Below are 19169 nucleotides of genomic sequence, written 5' to 3'. Positions count from 1 at the left end.
GAAGTGGCTGACAGCATACGGAAAGAAGGCAATTGGCTTGGTAGGCCATAGTTTGCGCTGGTAAGAAAGCCAGTCGGTTTTTGAATCCGTGATTTGCAGTCACGTCACCATCCTTCAGCGTTTTGGTTGTCCGAAGAATAGTGTCGGAACGTGAATATCAACCCTACACGTTTCGGCACTGGATATTAGTTACATTATACATAGTCCGATACGGCATTGCATTCCGTGTATATAACTAGCTAGCTATCCCCCGTCCCCTTTACTCTTGGGGGGCAGTCATTAATATCAGGAATTCTGTACCATATTGATCAGGCTCGTCAGCTTGTCGGATTAGCTATTCTATGTGTCTATTGCTAGCGACCTGGAAGTGGATAAACCGACAGAAGGATTGCGCCGCGAGGTGTGAAAAAAAGGGGATGAAAGAGGTCGAGTAAAAACAGTGAGGGATGCTCGTATTCATACTACGTAGATATTGGCGGGACGAAGATTATTGGCAAAGATTCAATACTCCTGCTTCACGTGTACCATATACAGAAATTATGTTATGGGTTGGCCCCATAACTAGAGGTTTCGGGATAAACCCTCATGACACGGTACCGAGGCCTATCCAGATATATATTCGATATTTCCGCATCAGAAAATAATCTGAAACTATCCATGCATTCCGAGATATCTCTTCAAGCCCCGAACCAGCTGCGGATGAGAACGCTTCAGACTTTATACTGCTTTACAAATGACCACACGTAATCCTGTATCGTGCCATAATTGTCTCGGGGTGAAACTCTATGATAGTCTTATCAGGATTCAGGAAACCGGATCAACGTCCATAGCCCTACATTCCCTCAGCTAAGCCGTCACATATGGAGTATAAGATGTTGTATCCTAGATATTCTTAGATACGAAGGTATTTATGACAATTTTAGATTAATATAATTTAATAGATAGATTATTGCGGCTATTTCTTAAGATATATCTAGCCTTTAGGTATAGTGTCTATATAAAATTGTTGAGATATCGAGATGCCCTAAATGGGTATTTGTATGGGAAACCCGCTGGGTCACTTACCCGTGAGGGACGTTTCGTAGAATCATTGTAGAGACTTCATTAGAAATCTTGGTTTGAAAATAGGACCTCAATCCAGCCATTTTCTGTGAGTAACTTCTACGCACCATGATACTGGTCCTTCAATTAAAACAGAAGAATACCTCGATATATTGCTAGTCGAATTTGCAGAGTGACTTGTCCACAGCCGCACTCTCAGTGTCCGCTCAGTGAGCCTGACTACGAGCGCCCTCACAGAGTAGCCACAACTGAGAAAGGAAGCCCCCACTCAGCAAAGGAAATATGGTACGTATAGGTACCTAGGTATATCAATTGATTTGTATTTGAATATTTATCGAGTGGAGAGACTAGACTGCTCCCTTCCCCAAAGATGCAACCACGATTATGTAGGTACATATATCAGAATCACATCAAGCTGCAGCCTTGATTCTCCAGCGTGACACTACACCTGCGAGACAAGGAACTGAGAGCTGAGAAGCCAAAAGAACCATTCATATGCTGATTTGTAATGATACTTGCTGAAGATGAGGCATCAATCCATCCCGGTATCTTCGAACTTGCGGCAAACCCTGCAAGCGCATGTTTTTCTCGAGAATATAGCACCATCATTATCACAGGCATGTACAAGCCAAAACCTGACTTCACATTGCCGCGATTCAAGTTTGAGCTCTGCCACCTCTTCTTTCAACATCCACCTCTCGTTCTCCTCCGCGTCCGTCAGCAATCGATTTCGGCTCATCATAACCAGATCGGAGAGCCTCCTATATTTCCCGAACAATTCATCATCAATAGCTATCTGGGTAGTCATGGCACGCATCAGTCCCGGTGAAGGACGAGCTGACATCAAGCTCGCTATCTCGAGCTGCCGAAGGCTGGGGGCGTCAAGACCGTGGTTGTGACTCCGGAGCCCGAGAAGCCGTTCCACGAAAGAAAGTCGTTCTGCTCGGGCGAGTCGTTCTTCTCTGTTTGATCGCGGCTGGACTTCGGTATTGTTCGAGTCATTGGCAGCTGGAACTGCCAAGGGAGACTGGAATAGATTCATGTTTGCGAGGCTTTCCTGAGATGCCTGTCAGCAAGTGTGTATGTAGGTCAAAGCATGCTTTGCTCAGAGAGCAAATAAAGAAGTAGATTAGGTAGATCTGTCAATGGAATTATACATACGCTAGAAGGAATTACCCAGTAATTAACAGATTGGTTCTTAAACAATGTAATGTTGGTATGTGTGAAGGAAAGAAAAGAAGAAGAGAAAAAGAATGAGAAGCACATTATATAGCAAAGATTTCTTTGTTCAGTCTTCATCAATAATTTTCCATGGTGATTCAATGTTTGTGTGACTATCCTATCTGTTAGCTGGTGTTGTGATCTTTTGAACTTCTTAAACAACAAAAATTAAGAAGAAAAGTGTTGTAATTGTATCCTGTGCAGCTCCTTTAGATATCCCTCCAATATACCTAGGTGACAGAATCAACCATGACATATCTCATGGTTATATGTCAATATAAAACCAAAAACCGGAGTAAACTCTTCCTTTGCATCCCAATGACATACCCAGCATCGATCAGAGAATCTGTTCTCCTCGCTCCAGATCCTCCCTATAAAACCCAGCAACCAAAAAAGCCAATTCGAGAGCCTGCTTCTCATTAAGCCTCGGATCACAGAACGTCTCATAACGTTCCGAAAGACCTTCTTCCGTCAAACCACCGGCTCCTCCCACGCATTCTGTCACTGCTTCCCCAGTCAACTCGAGATGCATACCACCTAGAAAGCTACCCGCCGCTCTATGAATCTCCAACGCCTGCTTAAGCTCAGACAAGATATTAGTAAAATGCCTCGTCTTCACCCCCGACGGCGTAGACTGCGTATTCCCATGCATGGGGTCACATTGCCAAACCGGTAAATGGCCCGAGCCCTGCACAGCGGCAATATGCGCCGGTAAATATTGAGAAACCTTATCCGCTCCATAGCGAGATATGAGCGTGACTTTACCGATTTCCTTCTGCGGGTTTACCGTGTTGAGTAATTCCACAAGTTCGTCGGTTGTCATGCTAGGACCGATTTTGATGCCGATGGGATTACTGAGACCGCGGAAAAATTCGACATGGGCGCCTTTGACTTGTCGTGTGCGGTCTCCTATCCAGAGGAAATGGGCGGATGTATCGTAGTAGCCCTTTGATATGGCTGCGGAAGAGCCTCGACGGAGTTGTTTTTCTTTATATTCTGTGGGTGAGGGATATGCCTCGGGTGGATGACGCAGGAGACGAGTGAAGCTTTGCTCGTATTCTAAGGATAATCCTTCGTGACTTGTATATATGTCAGCTGTCGCAACACGACTATCCTGATCAACGCCAACTGTGTGCATGAACCGTAGGGCATCCGTCACAGCGTTGGTTATCTTTTCATATTTTTGCTTGATTGATGGCGTAATGACATGTCCCAAACCCCAGTCTAGAGGGGAATGGAGGTCTGCAATGCCAGATGCTAATGCAGCACGGAGATAGTTGAGCGTTGCTGCGGAGTGGAAGTATGCTGATACCAGGCGTGATGGATCCGGTTTTCGTGATTCGGGTGTTGCGTCAAAGCCGTTGATGTTGTCGCCGCGAAAGGAGGGCATTGTGATGCCGTTGATTGTTTCATTCGGACTCGAGCGTGGTCTTCTTCATTAGTTGTATGATATACAAAAGGGGAGATGTCTCACTTAGCGAATTGACCAGCAATTCGTGCAATGCGAACGACGGGTTTGTTGGCTCCTATATACAGGTCAGTGGCCTGTTGCAAATCATATAAAGTACAGCCATACCCCAAACCAAAACCAGACTCATCTGCAGAAGTAGCTTAACCTTTGCCTCGATTGTGGCTTGATTACAATAATCGAAAAGCTCTGCACAGTCACCTGCAAACCCCATCAATATCAGTCAATGGTCACCAGATCATCCAAATCTGTCGACGTACCACCCTGAAGCACGAAAGCCTTCCCGAGAGCCACATTCCGCAAACTGTTCCTCAAACTAACAATCTATGTCATCCGCCCTGTGAGCAAAAGTCTCGGAATGCTGCTAAATTCCCGGATGGTCATACCTCGTGCGGAGTAACCAATGGTGGTAGCTTTTCAAGTTTCGTCAATGCTGCTTTTACAGCTTCAGGATCGTCGTATGTGACATCTTGTTTGATTGGTTTTGAGGTCCAGGCTATTTACAGAAGAGTTGTCAGTTATATATTCAAGTCAAAATCCGGGGTTCTTGAGCGGTTACGTACAAGTTGGACTCCATTCCACCATTTTTACACTGTCGCTAGGATGGTCTCTCTTAGAATTGTCGACTGAAAGTCTTTGCTTTGCAAGCTCCTCGTTGTCTGTCTTCTGGAATTAATCAATAAGTCACTGCGGGACAAAATATCCGTGTACCAGAATCTGGGCAATTCGAAGGTAGATCCTTGGCCAATTGACGCAATACTAGAGATGTAAAGAATCGCTCAAAAGAACTGAGAATCCGTTTTCTATTTCTCAGCACAGTAAGAATGTCATGAGAAATACTTTTTCTTTAAAAGTTATTAAAGAAGAGCAAATAGCCGACGATATCCGTCGCGAGCTGTGCGGGGCCGAGTGGCGCTAAGAAGCTTAGCTCCCCGCCGACGATAACAACTCCAAACCATCCTCCAACAATACAGCGTCAATTTCAAAGACACGAAACAACAAAAAATGGCAGATAGAATCCCCTCTGCTGCCGAAGGCGAAGACCAACGTCTCCCCGTAAACGCCGAAGACCGCAAAGCAGCCGCCGCTTTATCCTCGCTGAACGACAATGAAATCTCACAAGATGGTGATGCAGCTGGAAGTAATAGCAAACTCTCTTCGGCTGCTGCACAGGAAGCTTTAGGAAAAGCTATGAGTCGATTGGAGATTGCTTCGGGCGGAGCTTCTGGGAAGACGACTGGAGGAGGAGCTGGGACTAATAAAACTGTTGCGACGGAGACTGCGAAGAAGAAGGCGGTTAAGATTGTGGCGGAGGATGTTACGTTGCTTGTAAGATTTCCCCCCTATTGAGAGGGATTATGGAAGCTAATAATATTGGTTTACAGGTCGAGGAACTTGATCTTACAAAGAACAAAGCTACGGAATTGCTTAGATCGCATGACGGTGATGCCAAGGAGGCTATTCGCGCTTTTCTAACGCCGACTATTGCGGCCTGAATAGTACTTAATACGTAACAACTCGGCGACTATGATTATCCATATGGTGTTAGAGACAGGAAAGAATCTGTGATATCTCATCAATAGCTATCGTCCGGAAGACAAGGCACCGGTACGCCAAAGACATGTCGATACAACGAACGAACGAACACGAAGCAACGATTATGATCCCTCGAATCGACCGTTGGGCAGCACATGTATTTACGATATGAATAAATAGAACAAATAAACGCCAGTTCTTGGTAAATTCTTAGCTATAAACAGATTTGTGTATCTATCATATGCAAGAGCAAATGGTATATCAGATCGGGATATAAACAGTCTATCGCCTTTCAATCTCAGTCTCCGATTCCAGCAAAGCTTCTTCCTCTTCCTCCTGAACAATCTGCTTCATCTTCCTCTGAATCCCCTCCCCCTCAAATATCGACCAACTCACAACCCAACCCAACAACGCTTCCACCGCCAAAGCCCACCACACAGCACCAATAATATTATGTGACAAGCCCAAACTCAATCCCAACCCACCAAGAAACGGTCCCAACGTCCGGGCACCGCTCGATATACTCTGCGCCACACCATGGATCGTCCCGAGAACAGAAGAATCAGACACGGAGTTATTGACAAGTATAATTGCAGCAGGCAGCACGAACGTCCTCGAAAGGACTTGTAATGCCACCACGAAGCTAAAAGATGGCCATATAAGATACTGAGCGCATCGAGGAATCAAGACCAGAAATGGCATGAGTGTATATGCCAATGGTGACAGGGGCAGAAACGTGCGTAAAGATTTCAATGTGCCGAGACGGAATTGGACTCGTGGATAGACGAAAAGTTGTAACGGGAGGCCGATAAGGCCAATGACCGAAGTAGCGATGCCGACTTGTTGGGTTGTTAGACCTAGACCGCCGTTGAAATGGAAGAAACCTCTGCGGCTATCTTCGGGGGCACGGGGTGTTGGGAGGAAAACGAAAGTCATGGCGTTGAAGGCGCTGGTGTGCATTGCGAGGAGTGAGTGGGTAAGGAGAGTTAATATGACATTTCTGTGGAGCAGTTGTTTCCAAGGGGACTTTTTGCGTATGGGTGGAGGATGTGTGTGTCTCGTCGGACTAGGTGGAACCAAATCGTCGTCCTCCTCAGGAAAGACGGATCTTTCATCATCGTCTAGTCGACGATATTTGTGTCCTTGGTGTCGTCTGAATCTTCTGGCTATTACGCTACCCATTCTTCGACCCCAGTCAGGCTGATGTCTGAGTGCTTCGTGAGTCTGGATATGTTAGTGAATGATGAATCAACTAGGACGATGGTAACAAACCTCCTCTAAACCAAAGAACACTCCGGCCCAGGACGAGAGAATAAACACCGCACTGATGAGGTTCGGAAATGCATAAGGCCAATGTCGCATCCACCATACACCGTCTTTACCACCGATTAAGGAACCCGGTCCAAAAATGCCCGGAAAAGTTGTAACCGGCTCTGCCAGAAAACCACCCAGACTAGGTCCTATAATCACACCAACATTGAAACACATTGGCAGTAGTAGAAAAGCGCGTGATTGATATCTAGCTCTATTAGCTGAATGTATCATGACTGGCTTCTGATAGACTCACTTCTTCTCCACGATAATCTCCGAAATCATCGTCCTCATGACTCCGACATTACTATTCATCAACCCACCCATAATCCGGAATATAATTGCAGCCGTAAAGGATCTCGAAAACCCAAATCCGACGCACGATATCAGCGTCCCAAACAATCCCACCAAAAGAACTCGTTTCCTGCCCACCCAGGGCGAATCAGCCGCTCTCCCCCACCATACAGATGTCAAGAACTGAGCAGCGGTAAAGCTTCCTTGAAATATCCCAGCTTGTCTCGAGATTGCCGAGTCCGGGAGCGAAGGGTCAAAGGATTTGAGTTGGTAGAATAGGTATGCTTGAAGCGAGGTCTGCGTTAACGGTTCTGATAATCGGGCCAGGACCAGGATGAGTAGTTGCGTCTTTTTGGGAAGTTGACTCCATGAGACGGGGGGTTCTTTTTCTTCTGGTTCTGGTTCTCCTCCACCATTGCTGTCATCTCCGCTTGATAATATCCCATTTACTCTGGGCGTACTCTCGGCAACCTCATTATCAGCAAATAATCCATTGTAGTCCTCCTCCTCCTCCTCCTCCTCTTCTTCTTCTACTACATGCTGAGTCTCTGGATGTCCAAGATCTTGACGAATGTCCGAAGGCATTCATACACTTTCTGGTTTTTTTTTTTTTTTGGCACAAATTGCTGACAAAAAGAAAAGGAAGAAAAAGAGTGAGCGGGTAGATAAAGTAGGTCATTCTAGCCCTCTAGCACGTAATCCTTTAATCCAGCGTTGATCTGCTCATCCCATTGGTGTGTATGCCCTCATGATCAGAAATATACACTAGTTACATGCATTAGCTCGAAGCAAACTGAAGAAGGAAAAAGAAAAAAGGAAGATAAATGTTGCAATAACCGGGATTCGAACCCGGGTCACGGTCTATCCTATATTCGTCGAAAACAGACGATGTGGGAGGACCGTATCGTAACCCCTTGACCATTATTGCGATATCATCATTTGCTGCGCGTGGTCGAAATGGTCTTTATAGTCTCACCTATTATGAGAACAAATGTCTACATTAGGAAATCGGGCATTGTATGATGAGTATCATTAGCGTATAGAGACATTAAACACTTGTAGCCTTGGCCTTGTGACCTTATGGACTTATGGTTTTGGGAGCTCCGAGTTACGCCCTGCGCCCAACGGAGTTCCCTCCCCCCTCCTTCCTTCCCCCCTTCCCTATTTCTCTTGACTATAAATTTTCCCCTCTTCCTCTCCCCCTTCCTCCTCCTCCTCATCTATTTATCCTTCATGAGGACTGCTTTTATCACAGTTCTTATGTTATATATAAAATAACGGGCTGTTCAGCTTCTGAAGCTTCTGAACATCCTCTTTCTGGACATCAAAGGCATTCACATCCCGTCTCCAAGAGACACAATTTGACATTCCACTGAAAAACTTTGAAGAGTGAACAAGCACTGCCATGCTTGTTGTGATGGTAACTGTGTGCCGGTGAGTCCATTCTTTGTTTCATATGTGCTTAACTGATTGTATCAGTACATTGATTCCAAAGAAGGCCAACTCCGACTGTTCAATCCCAGCATGACAAACTGGCCACATCCTCTTTTGAAAATTGGCTGCCAAGTGCCACAGACGTCTTTCACAAGTCCTATAAATATTTCCCCTCCATTCAGAGCTCCTCTTCATCGAGGATCTGGATGCATATGAATCTCATGCTGAAGGCTTGCAGCATCATTGCGTGGAGGAAGCGTCCATTCCCCTTGGAAGTGAGGAGGAAGGGGGACAACAACCCCACTAGAAACAGTGAAGATATCAAGGTCAAGAGGGGCAACAACTCACAAATCTCTTCTGGGGAGTCCTCACTTCATGAGAAATCATTCTTTGACCAATCTGGCGGTTCATTGTTGTGCCTTTCTTTACCAGAACCCAGTAAGACTTCATCCTCACCATCTTTATCTGCAACTCCTCTAATGTTGTCACAGTTTACACGTGCTTCTGAGAAAGAAGAGCCGATGATCGATAAACCTGTTCTAGCCCGTGCTCCTGATGAATAACCCTCATCGTCATCACAAACTTATGGCAGTGGCCGACTTGGTTTCTTCACATGATTCCACATGAAATGGAACAGATTGGGAGCCCGTACCGAAGTAGCTACAGAGAGCCACCTAGGTATAGCCGACTCTGATGGATCAAACCGTTAAAATCACGCATAATTTGCGGTCTCAATTTCGACCAGAAACCCATCAAGAGCGGACTTCAGAACACCCTCAGAGCTAGCCCTCGGAGGGAACGGTGCTACTTTGGTTCCTACTATTATGGATTTTGACGGCATGAAAGCTGAACCGCGGGAGCTTGCCGGTACCACTTTACCTCCAACTACTGTTTAAGTTGGAGAGTTTCAAAGTTGGACTGCAGGGGTCTTCTCATGCCAGTTTCCTTCGTATTATTATAATTGGGAGTAAAGGTAAGAAGGTTGAGCCCACTGTTCGCAAGCCATCCGTTCCAGCTCGAAAGATATTAAGTGCAGAAGGGTCTGGTGAAGCCAGTACATCCAGATTCTCGTCGCGTCCTGGAAATCTTCAATGCCATGCAGCCGACTCTAGAAGCTGCTAGATCATTTCCGAGAAAATTACAATTGAAGGCTGATATCGAGCTGGTCACAATCACACCACTTTCCGATGACCAAAAATTCGACACGAGTTTCGTGACACTGGATGAGTGGAGAAGTCACTTTCAGCCCTGCAGCAAGTCATAGGTCTTCGACAAACGTACTTGGATCAAAACTGAGCCAATACATTCAAATAATCTCAAGAGCTCATGTACGCATCCATCTCGGAAGGCGAGTGAGTAATCAACTGTTTAAAGACTGTTTAGAACTATTACTAACCATCCAATAGGTCGCCTGATCAAGACCAATGATATCATACCAGCCGCCCGAATCCATTCCTCAATATTAAGCCTACTCAACCGAACAACATGTCACCATCAATCCAATTTGCCGCAATGATCCGCTGGCTGGGCAGTATGCATGCTATCCTTGGCTTCTTTTGGTTCTGCTGAAGAGGGTCCTTGGGATACCACAAGTAGTGCACGAGATTTTGGCTGCCATAATTTGGGAGATATTTCTCTTACCAAGGCTCAGAAAAGGGTCCTGGACATATATGAGAACAATCATCTGAATGTGTGGATGAGTCCATCGTCAATGCGTGTTGCATCCTGCTCCTGAAGACACTCGCCTTCGTGATAAGATGAGAAACATGCCAAAGCACCAAAATATAGAGAACAGACAATACGGATTCACTCACATCGCGCCAATTCCGGTTATCCGCTGCATAATATGCTTACAACTATTGAGCCAATAGTCTACCTTTGAAGAGACCATATTCAAGATGTTGGCGGAATTTGATAAGCTATTGACCGATCAAGCTGAGCTACAGGGAATGTCACGGATGTTAGACGATGGCATGGGAAGAATGCGTACGTTCACTCCTCCAAGCAAAGAAGAACTAGCCCTTGCTAACAGTTTACATTGAAGACTCTGCTCCGTTATCGCACTTCCCTCATAGACTGTGGGACGTCAACATCATTCTCAAAGGAGGGATGAATCTGCACAATCACCAAGACCCGGCTTTCAGTAAAGGCCTTGACGAATTCGTCAAGACAATCTGGTTTGAACCGGGACAATCACTCATCATCTTCTGGTGCGAGAACGGCAACATCCTTTGTCGGAATAGCCAAAATCCAGAGAATCGGCAAACAGCCTTATTGGCAATATCGCATCCAAGCATGACAACAGACCCTCACATCTTTACAAACTGGGCACTCAGCCCGGATGAGCTTGTTGATCGCTGAGAAACTAAAGCCTCAGCCTATTTTTCATCGGCGTGGGCTGGCCATGAACGCTCTCATCCATACGATCGTTGCTGTCCCCATGCCAAAACCCAGCATGTGAGAGCTTGGTCCAATAACGTCACCCATTACAGTAACTGAAACAATTCTGCAAAGGGTGAAGAAGTCGATTCAAATCACGGGCTGTCTCTTGACGTGATGTCAACGAGGGCAGTGACGCTTCGGCAGACTAATACCTATATATATGAAATACCTGGAAATACTTTATGGACAGATAGGTTTAGACATGGAGAGGTCTTCTTTCGTTAAGCCAGGTTCTACTGTACCATTTTTTGATTGACTGTGATTAAAAGGATTCATTGCTCCAAACCTCAATTGTAGAGTCTTTCCCCCTAACAACTCAATTATCTAATTACCAGACTATAGGTAGCTTACTACATTACTACAATCTAGGCCGAATAGTCTGAGTACCCTCCCACGCATCCCCTCCCTCCAGAACTGAGAAGCTCTTCACAGCACCCGGCTCAACGCAAACCATCCCTTTATACTCCTCATCACCAAAATCACTCATCTTCTTCGCATTCTCCAACCATGGGTTCCATACAGTCACAGTATTGAGCCCCTCACGGGCGATTGTGAACAGAGGCTTGCCGTTTTCAACCACACTGACAGGGGTCGCAGGGTCGACGTCTAGGTAGACACGATCAGTTTCACCGGTGATGGCAATTGCGTCGGAAGTTTCTTGTTTTTCTTGTTTATTGTCCACCTTGTCGATATATGTCTTGTTCTGGAGGTTGGTGACGCCAATTTTGGTGACGTCCTAAAAAGTCAACATCATATCCGCCTACAAAATGAGTAATGCAACTTACAGGAACCTTGAAATAATTATGCAACAACACATGAAAATCGAATGATTCAGTTCCCTTATTCTGCACTTGTAGAGAAGTCTCCAAACTCTCCGGGCTAAGTGTAACACTGTACACAAGCCCAAACTCATATGGCCAGGCCTTGCGGAATTCTTCAGTGATCATACTCGAGGACAGACCAAAATCCAGCTTGACTGTTGTATCTGCTTTATCACCCAAAGACTCGGACGACGATTTACCCAGAAATTCCCAGTTGGATGAACGCGCGAAACCGTGTTGAGGAAGTTTGGAGGTGGCATGGTCTGGAGGCGGGGGACCGAATACCTATCCAACATCTTGTCAGTACAGCTATGATTGAAAGAAAAAGGATCAAAAGACTTACAGGAAACACAACCGGAATCCCACCACGAATAGCCTTTGATCCATCCAAAATCGCCTTGGAGCTCACAAACAACTGCTCCGCGCCATTCGCAAGCTTCCACGAAATCACCGTTGCGCCAAACAAGTGTACAGTCACGGATTCGCCAGAGGGCAGTTTTGCGTCGACGGTGCCGTTGTCGTTGATGTTTACTGTTGGTTGAGGTATGGAGCCTCCGATACCGATTGAGGTTGGTTTTTTGCTGCGATCCATATTGATTTATTGATTGCACGAGATTGTTATTGTTTGGGCAGAATGATGGTGACGAGATGAGGCGGATAAGACGGGTAGATGTGAACCCCGCGATTTTGTTATCTTATCGGAGTGGTCAACAGCAGCTCAGCGACAGAGAAGAGATGGAATTGAATCGGACAACAAATTGAAGAAATGAAGATGAAAAGATGATTGTTCAGTAATTAAGATGATATCAGGCGGAGATCGGAGGGGCAACACAGATCTTAGTCATCTTACTAACCGGCCGGCAGTTCCATACGAGTGATCGCAAGTTTGTCTATTTTGTCCATATTTAAGACCACTTTGCGATTTGCGACAAGTTTTGACAATGTTGTAGCATCGCATTGTCTCACGTTCTTGGCCTGGAACTGTGGCGTGTGCCAGTAAGCGACTGGACAAGACTGAGCTTGCGACACATTTTCCGTTCCACGCGTGGAACCTCTGACAGTATTATCTCACCCTGTTACAGAAACCTTGGAATCGAATACGAGCATATATAACTAAACTATTCGGTATAGAATCCACGGATGCCCAGCATTGGCGTACGCTTTCTGGCCAACATCAGCTCATACTCAACTTAAATGATTAGTATGGCCAGTCCCGAGGTCGTGCACCCGAGCGCGAACAATATCAGATTACTGATCTCAACCATCCACGGTGCTGCTCACATAATCTAAAGGCGAAATGAGGAATGTCGAGGAATTTCCATGGATATCCATGGATTCAGACTGTCTACTTAAATAGAGAGAATCTTCTCCACACATACCGAATATAAGAAAGGCACACTTACGTACAATGGCATCACAAACCGAACTCCCTCTAGTCCTCGTGACCGCTGTCAACGGCTTCATCGCATCCTGGACTGCTAAAGTATTCCTAGACGCAGGCTACAATGTCCGAGGAACAACTCGATCCGCCAAATCCGCAGCTACAGTGCTCGAGGCTGATCCATTCAAAGAGTATGCCGCTTCTGGTAGATTTACCATTTTCCAAGTCCCCGACATCACGCTCCCGGGAGCATTCGATGATGCCGTGCGCGGAGTCCATGCTATAGCACATACTGCATCGCCGATGCCTTCAAACTCGCCAAACCCGGAATCTTTCATTGGTACTGCCGTGGATGGCGCGAAATCCGTATTGGAATCTGCATATTCGAAAGCTGGACCGAACCTGAAGACGTTTGTCCTGCTATCATCCGTCGCGGCAGTGACTAATTTAAGGCCGACCGATGCGCCATATACCTTCACCGAGGAGGACTGGGATGATTTCTCGGAAAAGGCAGTCGAGCTTCAAGGCAAAGAGGCTTCACCTGGATTGATATACAAGGCTAGCAAGACCGCCGCGGAACGAGCAATGTGGGATTTCCAGCGTGAGAAATCCCCATCTTTTACCTTGGCCGCAATCAACCCTGTCTTCGTATGGGGGCCACCGATACTATTCCCGGAAAATCCTGAAGATATCAACTCGACCACCATGGCTATTTGGACGATCTTTTCTGGTCAGGATATTCCTCCTCCACCTCTCGGTCGTCCCGGTGGTGGTGCAGTTGATGTGCGAGATGTGGCTCGTTTGATTCTGTTCGCAGTTCAGGAACCGGAGAAATCGAGCAATCAGAGATTCCTTGCTGTATCCGGACTTAGAGTCGAGCAAGCTATTGCAGATATTTTGCGTCAGGAATATCCAGACAGGAGAACTATTATCAAAGAGGGTACCCCTGGAGTGGGTTATTTGCCTGATTTTAGTTATCCGGAAAATAGCTCGGGCAGGGTTGATGGTAGCAAGGCTGTCAAAGCCACTGGAAAGGAGTGGATTTCGCCCAAACAGAGTATCATTGACGCAGCGAAAGCTTTTGAGCGATATCTATAGTGTCTATGTTACATACGTATTTTTTCCATTTAGTCAGTTTTATCGTGTGAATTCAGTGCTATTCAATAATCACTTCTCAGCTCAATGTGGCTGAACAGATAAACCTGAGGAATTTCAATGGGTTTCTCGAACTCTGCTCCGCAAAGAGCTCGCCCTGACTTTTTTAAGGCTTATTTTCAAGCCCTTGGCGGTGGGTCAGGAAGAAGCATCGTGTCATGTCTTGGGAGAAGCTTGAGTCAGCATTGGTTGATCCACCATCATCCGTTTCCGTATCTATTCTTCTACAGTGATCGAAATTTGAAATAACTTCTCGGCATTCTAAAGGCTGTAAAGACATCGTCTGTCATGATAGATGATGCAGGTTGAATCTCGGAGATAATAATTATCGGCACTCGGACTTGAACAATAATATAATTAACTTTCCAATCATTACAGGCAGAATGTTGATTATCATGGCCATCAGCAAGAACAACCGAGTCGAACACGCCGAAATGGGTGTTGAGGCTAAGCTTTTGCACCTTCAGCGGACTATCCGGATGTCGGCTTCGGAGACTAGACACGACCACGAGGCGAAATCATGAAAAACTTCAACATGGATGAACTGCATGCTTTGATCTGTGTATGTTATTGGCCAATGGCTTGCTGCACGTGGTGCCTCTGGAGGTTAGTCCAGAAAACTAGTTTAATTTGACTAGATTATATGTACGATAATAAAATAGATTAAAAACAATCGGCCGATGTTTTGTTTTGGTAGTATTTATACAGGCTTGCCCTGCTGCTAGATTTTTTTGCTCTCTTTTTCTTTCTTTCTTCTACCCATCAGCACAAACTGACAAGTCTCCTTGGATTCATCTGTTCGGTCAAGATGAAGTTCTCCACCGCCGCGCTCATGCTGTCTGGCCTGTCCATGGCCGCAGCCGTTCCCCTGCAGCAACGTGAGGTTGTCAACAAGCCTCGCGGAAAATGGTTCGACCGTAAGTGCTGAACAGTACCTTTGAAGCCGAACAGACAATTGATATTGTGTCTCTAGGTTTCGTGGTGATCATCCTCGAGAACACCGATAAGGAGGTAGCCATGGGCAACGAATACTTCCTCAACTTAACTCACTACGGCATGCTGCTTGGTGGATACCACGGTAAGTGGTTACATTGTACAAGCTCTAACCACGCTAATCAACGCTAATGTAATTGAATAGGCACTTCTCATCCTTCTCAGGTAAACCTGCTTAGTTCGTGATGTTTTTCGGTGATGTTGGATTAACAGTGGAAATAGCCTAACTATATCACTATGGTGGCCAACACCATCGCCGCCGGTGTTTATGACGATTCCGACCACAACTCCACCGAACAAAGCATCGTCGATTTGTTCGAGCCTGCCGGTATGTTTATTTTATTTCTTCTTAATCAATTTACTAATTTCGCTAGGTATCACATGGAAGGCGTACATGGAAGGTTACAAACCGCTCGCGGGCGGTGCTTGCAACCCCTACTCCAAGGACCAGGACACTCTTTACGTCCGGTAAGCGATCATTCATGACCTGAGAAATCAGCTCAGCTAATGATTTCCGATAGCAAGCACAATCCTTTCATGTCCTTCAACAACATCCGCAACAACACCGAGCGCTGCAAGAACATTGTCAACGCCGAAGAAAACTTCGCCAAGGATGTTGCCCTCGGTGCCCATGCCCCCAACTACATGTACTATGTTCCTAACCTGAAGAATGATGCTCACGACACCAACGTCTCCTACGCTGCCGTGGACACTCAGCGGGTCATTGACACCATGTTGAACAACGCCGAGTTTATGAAGAATACTTTTATCCTCTTGACCTTCGATGAAAACAGTAAGTCTCCCCATTTCAACCTTGGCCCAGAAGGCGTACTCATAAGAATGTTAGACATTTACACCAACGACAACTTCGGTGACCCCAACTCAATCTACACTTTGGCTCTCGGTAACGATACCTTGAAGTGCTACGATTGCGTTGACATGAACTACTACAACCGTAAGTCCATCTTCCTCGCCACCTTGGGAGTCAATCATGCTAACCCGATCTATAGACTTCACCCAAGTCGTCACCCTCGAGCGCAACTGGAATCTCAGCCAATTCGCCGGTGAAGGTTGGGACCAGTGGTGGAGACCCTTTGGCCAGCTCCGTGGTACAAATGAGGATATCTGTGGCTTCGCTCCTTGCAGCGAATACTACGATGGCAAGACCCCTGCTCGTGCTGACGCTAACTGGAATGACCAGGGTCTCTTGAAGAGGAAGAACTAGAGTGAGCTGAAGCCGACTTATTAGGGCTAAGAAGCTCACGGGGGTGATAGTGGAGGGTGTAATCAATGTAGTTAATGACTGTCATGAATATCTATATAGTATGATATGACATGACAATGGAAGCTATGTGAATATGTATATTTGATCTATTGAATAATAAGTGACTTGAACTCCGGGTCACAACTCTACAGTGTAAACACGCTTTGATCTGCCTTGACTCGTAGCAGGTGCGGATGTGTCGAAATTTCCGCACCCCATATATAACAAATATAGCGACAATGTCGAGGGCTCCATGATCTTGCCCTAAAATATCGCCCCGATTAGGAAATTCCATGAGATTGTTATCCTTCCTAATACGGTATAGTCCTCGTGGAAGTGGACATCCTGTATGGATTTGTCATGTCAAGTGGGTCTGTCGACGCGACACTAAATTTTTGTCAGAATTGACAAAATTACTTGTCAGCTGTAGTGGAGCACTTTACACACTAGTAACTTATTTCACAGCATATAGTTTATAACTTTATATTATTGGTTAACCAATTTTATTACTCAATTTTATTGGCTAATAAATTACAGTCATGTAATCTTAAAATTCTTGGCGGTATTGTCAAATTTGACATAACAAAAGAGGCTGCATGTCAAAGTTTACATGACACTAAATTTTTGTAATTTTTCAAGCAGGATGTCTAATCAACTCTTTTCTTTCTATTTTCATAAATTTGTATTGAATTTTTTTTATGGCGGACATTAGGTACTCGTAAATGTCAAATGAACAGAGATCACTGGCTATTGTTGATTATTCTCGTCCACTATTGCTGCTCATCCGAGATCAACAAGCGCCCAAGCCCCAAAATGCGAGCGATTACTGCGTCCCTTTCCACACTTACTGTAATAGTTTCATGCCAACAGCAAACTCTCTTTGTGTCACACAGGATTAAATGGTCACTTGCGTGTTAATGGTAGTATTTTAACTTTAGAAAGTAGCCTTCCGCATGTAGCGTACTTGGATAGTGTCAGATCCGAGTCGTCTGGAGGCGATGTATATATATTCCCATGTTCTGTCTGTGGGGTTGCGCAGCTTTACATAACAATCGCTAACCTGGATCATCTGAAGGTAATCCGTCTAGCAGACATTGAAATCTATCTATATAATCTGTAGACATCTTCGGCAGAACCCCAAGTACATTGATACACAGCATGTGCACTGACAGTAATGACAGGGCTAAATCTATCACTAGTTTAATTTCATATATCTAAATTTGTTTGGCTTATTCCAAGGACTTATAACTCAGTTGGTTAGAGTGCCGTACTAATATCTGCTTGTATCACAAGTAACTTATTAGTCATGCGGAAGTCCACAGTTCGAGCCTGTGTTGGTCCATTTCTTTTTTTCTTTTCTCTACCTCTCTCTCTTATGTTTCTGCTTTGATAGAGGGTTTTATTTTTCGATTATTGTATTACGGTTATGTCTCACCTTTGAATCATAGGAAATATCAATGGATTTTTGTTCATACAGCGTGTATCTCTCCATATAGAGAAGATCTGTTCCAGACAGGATCTACATCGCAAGAACTATCTCAAGGTAAGAATCATACCAGCGACTTTGTCACCAATGCACCGATTCGAAATCTCTCACGTCGACCTCCCTGAATTGCCACAAATAATTCTTCTGAGTCTTAAAGCTCCGCACCAGCACAGATCCGCTTTCATCACTAGCCCCAATAGTCCAGACATCATAATCTTCAATGATACCTTCGACATAGCGACCCTTGCACCGCGCTTCCATGCCCCATAATTGATTATCTTTCAAGTACGAGAACTTGCACTCACAGTACCTCTCGTACCTGTCGTCATCCGGGTGTGGTTTGACATGAAACAAACCAATAACCCTAACCCCGCAAGTAGTTCTGCGCTCCTAGCACTGGGGTTGTGCTTTATGACTTTTAGGTAACATTTAGCCTCACGATTGTAGAGGCAATAATACCCATCCTTTTGGATACACTTTCAGTGGTTGAACCTGGATTCGGTGTAGGGATAGTATTCGGCGACGAAGAGGTGATGGTCCTTTCTGACTTCGAGTGCACAATAGCCAACCTTTATTAGGATGGCGGTATGATACTCGCAGCCTGGTCGAAAGCTTCCCTTTGATGGCTCCTCACTTTCGCTGATGCTTTCACAGGAGTCTTCATCGTCATCTTCAATACTGCTTTGTGCAGGGGTCTTCAATGACTCATCCTGCGTAACGCCGGTTTCTTCGACTTCTTCGACCTCGTCGGAAGACTCTTAGCTTTCATCTGTCGAGAAGACCCTCGGTAAACGTGGTAACTTCCTGGCATACGAAGGTTTAAAGGCCTCTTGCATAACTTTCCGTGCAGCTTCATCCACGACCTTCTTGACGGCTTGGTCCACAGTTTTTTCGAGGACTTCATTCAGTGCTTTTTTAACTGCCTTGTCGACAGCTGCGTGCAGTGCCTGGTCTAGAAGTGGACCAAACATATTCTCACCCACTGAAATAGAAAGTCTAGTCAGCATGAGGTCCGGACCTATATTTGATTGCGAGGCATAATGGAACTCTGGTTCATACTGTTGGCACCGCTGGTGGCCTGCTTGGCTTTCTTTGACATGTCAGTAGTATGCTTGTTAGGATAATAAAGTAAGACCTAAGGCATAATTTGGATCAAAGTGACTGGTGAAAAATGTCTGTAGAGAGATGGGTGAAGAGAAAGTGTCTACGGGTAATGATAAAATGGAGTGTGAGAGGAAAGAAAGCAAATGACAACAAACAAACACCTCCTTTCTAAGCTATTATATACTCTCACCACTTGA

The 19169-nt window shown here is 45.4% G+C and overlaps 8 protein-coding genes and 2 non-coding genes across 10 annotated transcripts, besides 2 other annotated features; 5 read left to right on the top strand and 5 right to left on the bottom strand.

The window, feature by feature from the left end:
- Positions 1 to 2367: 2367 nt before the first annotated feature.
- Positions 2368 to 4489, bottom strand: TSTA_015590 (phospho-2-dehydro-3-deoxyheptonate aldolase, class II). Its single transcript, XM_002483660.1, has 6 exons — positions 4315 to 4489; positions 4138 to 4247; positions 4012 to 4075; positions 3860 to 3952; positions 3758 to 3809; positions 2368 to 3713 (listed from the first exon to the last, which is right to left on the bottom strand). The coding sequence occupies exons 1-6, from the start codon at positions 4334 to 4336 to the stop codon at positions 2621 to 2623; spliced, it is 1434 nt and encodes a 477-aa protein (XP_002483705.1). The 5' UTR covers positions 4337 to 4489; the 3' UTR covers positions 2368 to 2620.
- A 229-nt stretch (positions 4490 to 4718) lies between these two features.
- On the top strand, positions 4719 to 6283 carry TSTA_015580 (uncharacterized protein). Its single transcript, XM_002483659.1, has 2 exons — positions 4719 to 5080; positions 5137 to 6283. Exons 1-2 carry the CDS (start codon positions 4757 to 4759, stop codon positions 5245 to 5247), a joined length of 435 nt encoding a protein of 144 aa, XP_002483704.1. The 5' UTR covers positions 4719 to 4756; the 3' UTR covers positions 5248 to 6283.
- Positions 5570 to 7477, bottom strand: TSTA_015570 (MFS multidrug transporter, putative; the record flags this gene model as incomplete). Its single annotated transcript, XM_002483658.1, has 3 exons — positions 5570 to 6511; positions 6560 to 6806; positions 6855 to 7477. 3 exons carry the CDS (start codon positions 7475 to 7477, stop codon positions 5570 to 5572), a joined length of 1812 nt encoding a protein of 603 aa, XP_002483703.1.
- Positions 7392 to 7423: a microsatellite.
- Positions 7478 to 7720: 243 nt separating the features above from the next.
- On the bottom strand, positions 7721 to 7820 carry TSTA_015560. The gene has a single exon. It is a non-coding gene; the product is annotated as a tRNA-Gly (tRNA).
- A 203-nt stretch (positions 7821 to 8023) lies between these two features.
- Positions 8024 to 8125: a sequence feature (GA-rich).
- Positions 8126 to 10216: 2091 nt separating this feature from the next.
- Positions 10217 to 10687, top strand: TSTA_015550 (uncharacterized protein; the record flags this gene model as incomplete). Its single annotated transcript, XM_002483657.1, has 2 exons — positions 10217 to 10312; positions 10371 to 10687. The coding sequence occupies exons 1-2, from the start codon at positions 10225 to 10227 to the stop codon at positions 10685 to 10687; spliced, it is 405 nt and encodes a 134-aa protein (XP_002483702.1). The 5' UTR covers positions 10217 to 10224.
- A 335-nt stretch (positions 10688 to 11022) lies between these two features.
- Positions 11023 to 12401, bottom strand: TSTA_015540 (putative apospory-associated protein c). Its single transcript, XM_002483656.1, has 3 exons — positions 11933 to 12401; positions 11554 to 11874; positions 11023 to 11504 (listed from the first exon to the last, which is right to left on the bottom strand). Exons 1-3 carry the CDS (start codon positions 12179 to 12181, stop codon positions 11127 to 11129), a joined length of 948 nt encoding a protein of 315 aa, XP_002483701.1. The 5' UTR covers positions 12182 to 12401; the 3' UTR covers positions 11023 to 11126.
- Positions 12402 to 12997: 596 nt separating this feature from the next.
- On the top strand, positions 12998 to 14068 carry TSTA_015530 (NAD dependent epimerase/dehydratase, putative; the record flags this gene model as incomplete). Its single annotated transcript, XM_002483655.1, has 2 exons — positions 12998 to 13380; positions 13423 to 14068. The coding sequence occupies 2 exons, from the start codon at positions 12998 to 13000 to the stop codon at positions 14066 to 14068; spliced, it is 1029 nt and encodes a 342-aa protein (XP_002483700.1).
- An 814-nt stretch (positions 14069 to 14882) lies between these two features.
- On the top strand, positions 14883 to 16480 carry TSTA_015520 (uncharacterized protein). The gene is made up of 8 exons (XM_002483654.1): positions 14883 to 15042; positions 15099 to 15203; positions 15264 to 15283; positions 15341 to 15446; positions 15493 to 15586; positions 15640 to 15911; positions 15966 to 16073; positions 16129 to 16480. Exons 1-8 carry the CDS (start codon positions 14934 to 14936, stop codon positions 16341 to 16343), a joined length of 1029 nt encoding a protein of 342 aa, XP_002483699.1. The 5' UTR covers positions 14883 to 14933; the 3' UTR covers positions 16344 to 16480.
- A 1140-nt stretch (positions 16481 to 17620) lies between these two features.
- Positions 17621 to 17724, top strand: TSTA_015510. The gene has a single exon. It is a non-coding gene; the product is annotated as a tRNA-Ile (tRNA).
- A 623-nt stretch (positions 17725 to 18347) lies between these two features.
- TSTA_015500 (uncharacterized protein) lies at positions 18348 to 18967 on the bottom strand (the record flags this gene model as incomplete). Its single annotated transcript, XM_002483653.1, has 3 exons — positions 18348 to 18623; positions 18651 to 18850; positions 18928 to 18967. 3 exons carry the CDS (start codon positions 18965 to 18967, stop codon positions 18348 to 18350), a joined length of 516 nt encoding a protein of 171 aa, XP_002483698.1.
- Positions 18968 to 19169: the final 202 nt, after the last annotated feature.

The sequence above is a fragment of the Talaromyces stipitatus genome, genomic scaffold (genome assembly GCF_000003125.1).
Source record: "Talaromyces stipitatus ATCC 10500 scf_1105507295549 genomic scaffold, whole genome shotgun sequence".
Classification (NCBI taxonomy): Eukaryota; Fungi; Ascomycota; class Eurotiomycetes; order Eurotiales; family Trichocomaceae; genus Talaromyces; species Talaromyces stipitatus.
The sequence above is the reverse complement of the archived record's forward strand: the minus strand, read 5'-3'. Positions and strand labels throughout refer to the sequence as shown.

Excerpts from the sequence above, each read along its gene's own strand:
- TSTA_015580 (XM_002483659.1), top strand. The coding sequence starts at position 4,757 with ATGGCAGATAGAATCCCCTCTGCTGCCGAAGGCGAAGACCAACGTCTC. Across the intron at positions 5,081-5,136 it reads CGGAGGATGTTACGTTGCTT|GTCGAGGAACTTGATCTTAC; the intron begins GTAAGATTTCCC and ends ATTGGTTTACAG.
- TSTA_015590 (XM_002483660.1), bottom strand. The coding sequence starts at position 4,336 with ATGGTGGAATGGAGTCCAACTT. Across the intron at positions 3,953-4,011 it reads GGCTTTCGTGCTTCAGGGTG|GTGACTGTGCAGAGCTTTTC; the intron begins GTACGTCGACAG and ends TGGGGTTTGCAG. Across the intron at positions 3,714-3,757 it reads ATTGCTGGTCAATTCGCTAA|ACCACGCTCGAGTCCGAATG; the intron begins GTGAGACATCTC and ends CTAATGAAGAAG.
- TSTA_015540 (XM_002483656.1), bottom strand. The coding sequence starts at position 12,181 with ATGGATCGCAGCAAAAAACCAACCTCAATCGGTATCGGAGGCTCCATA. Across the intron at positions 11,875-11,932 it reads GGATTCCGGTTGTGTTTCCT|GTATTCGGTCCCCCGCCTCC; the intron begins GTAAGTCTTTTG and ends GATGTTGGATAG. Across the intron at positions 11,505-11,553 it reads ATAATTATTTCAAGGTTCCT|GACGTCACCAAAATTGGCGT; the intron begins GTAAGTTGCATT and ends TTGACTTTTTAG.
- TSTA_015520 (XM_002483654.1), top strand. The coding sequence starts at position 14,934 with ATGAAGTTCTCCACCGCCGCGCTCATGCTGTCTGGCCTGTCCATGGCC. Across the intron at positions 15,587-15,639 it reads CAGGACACTCTTTACGTCCG|CAAGCACAATCCTTTCATGT; the intron begins GTAAGCGATCAT and ends GATTTCCGATAG. Across the intron at positions 15,912-15,965 it reads CTTGACCTTCGATGAAAACA|ACATTTACACCAACGACAAC; the intron begins GTAAGTCTCCCC and ends TAAGAATGTTAG.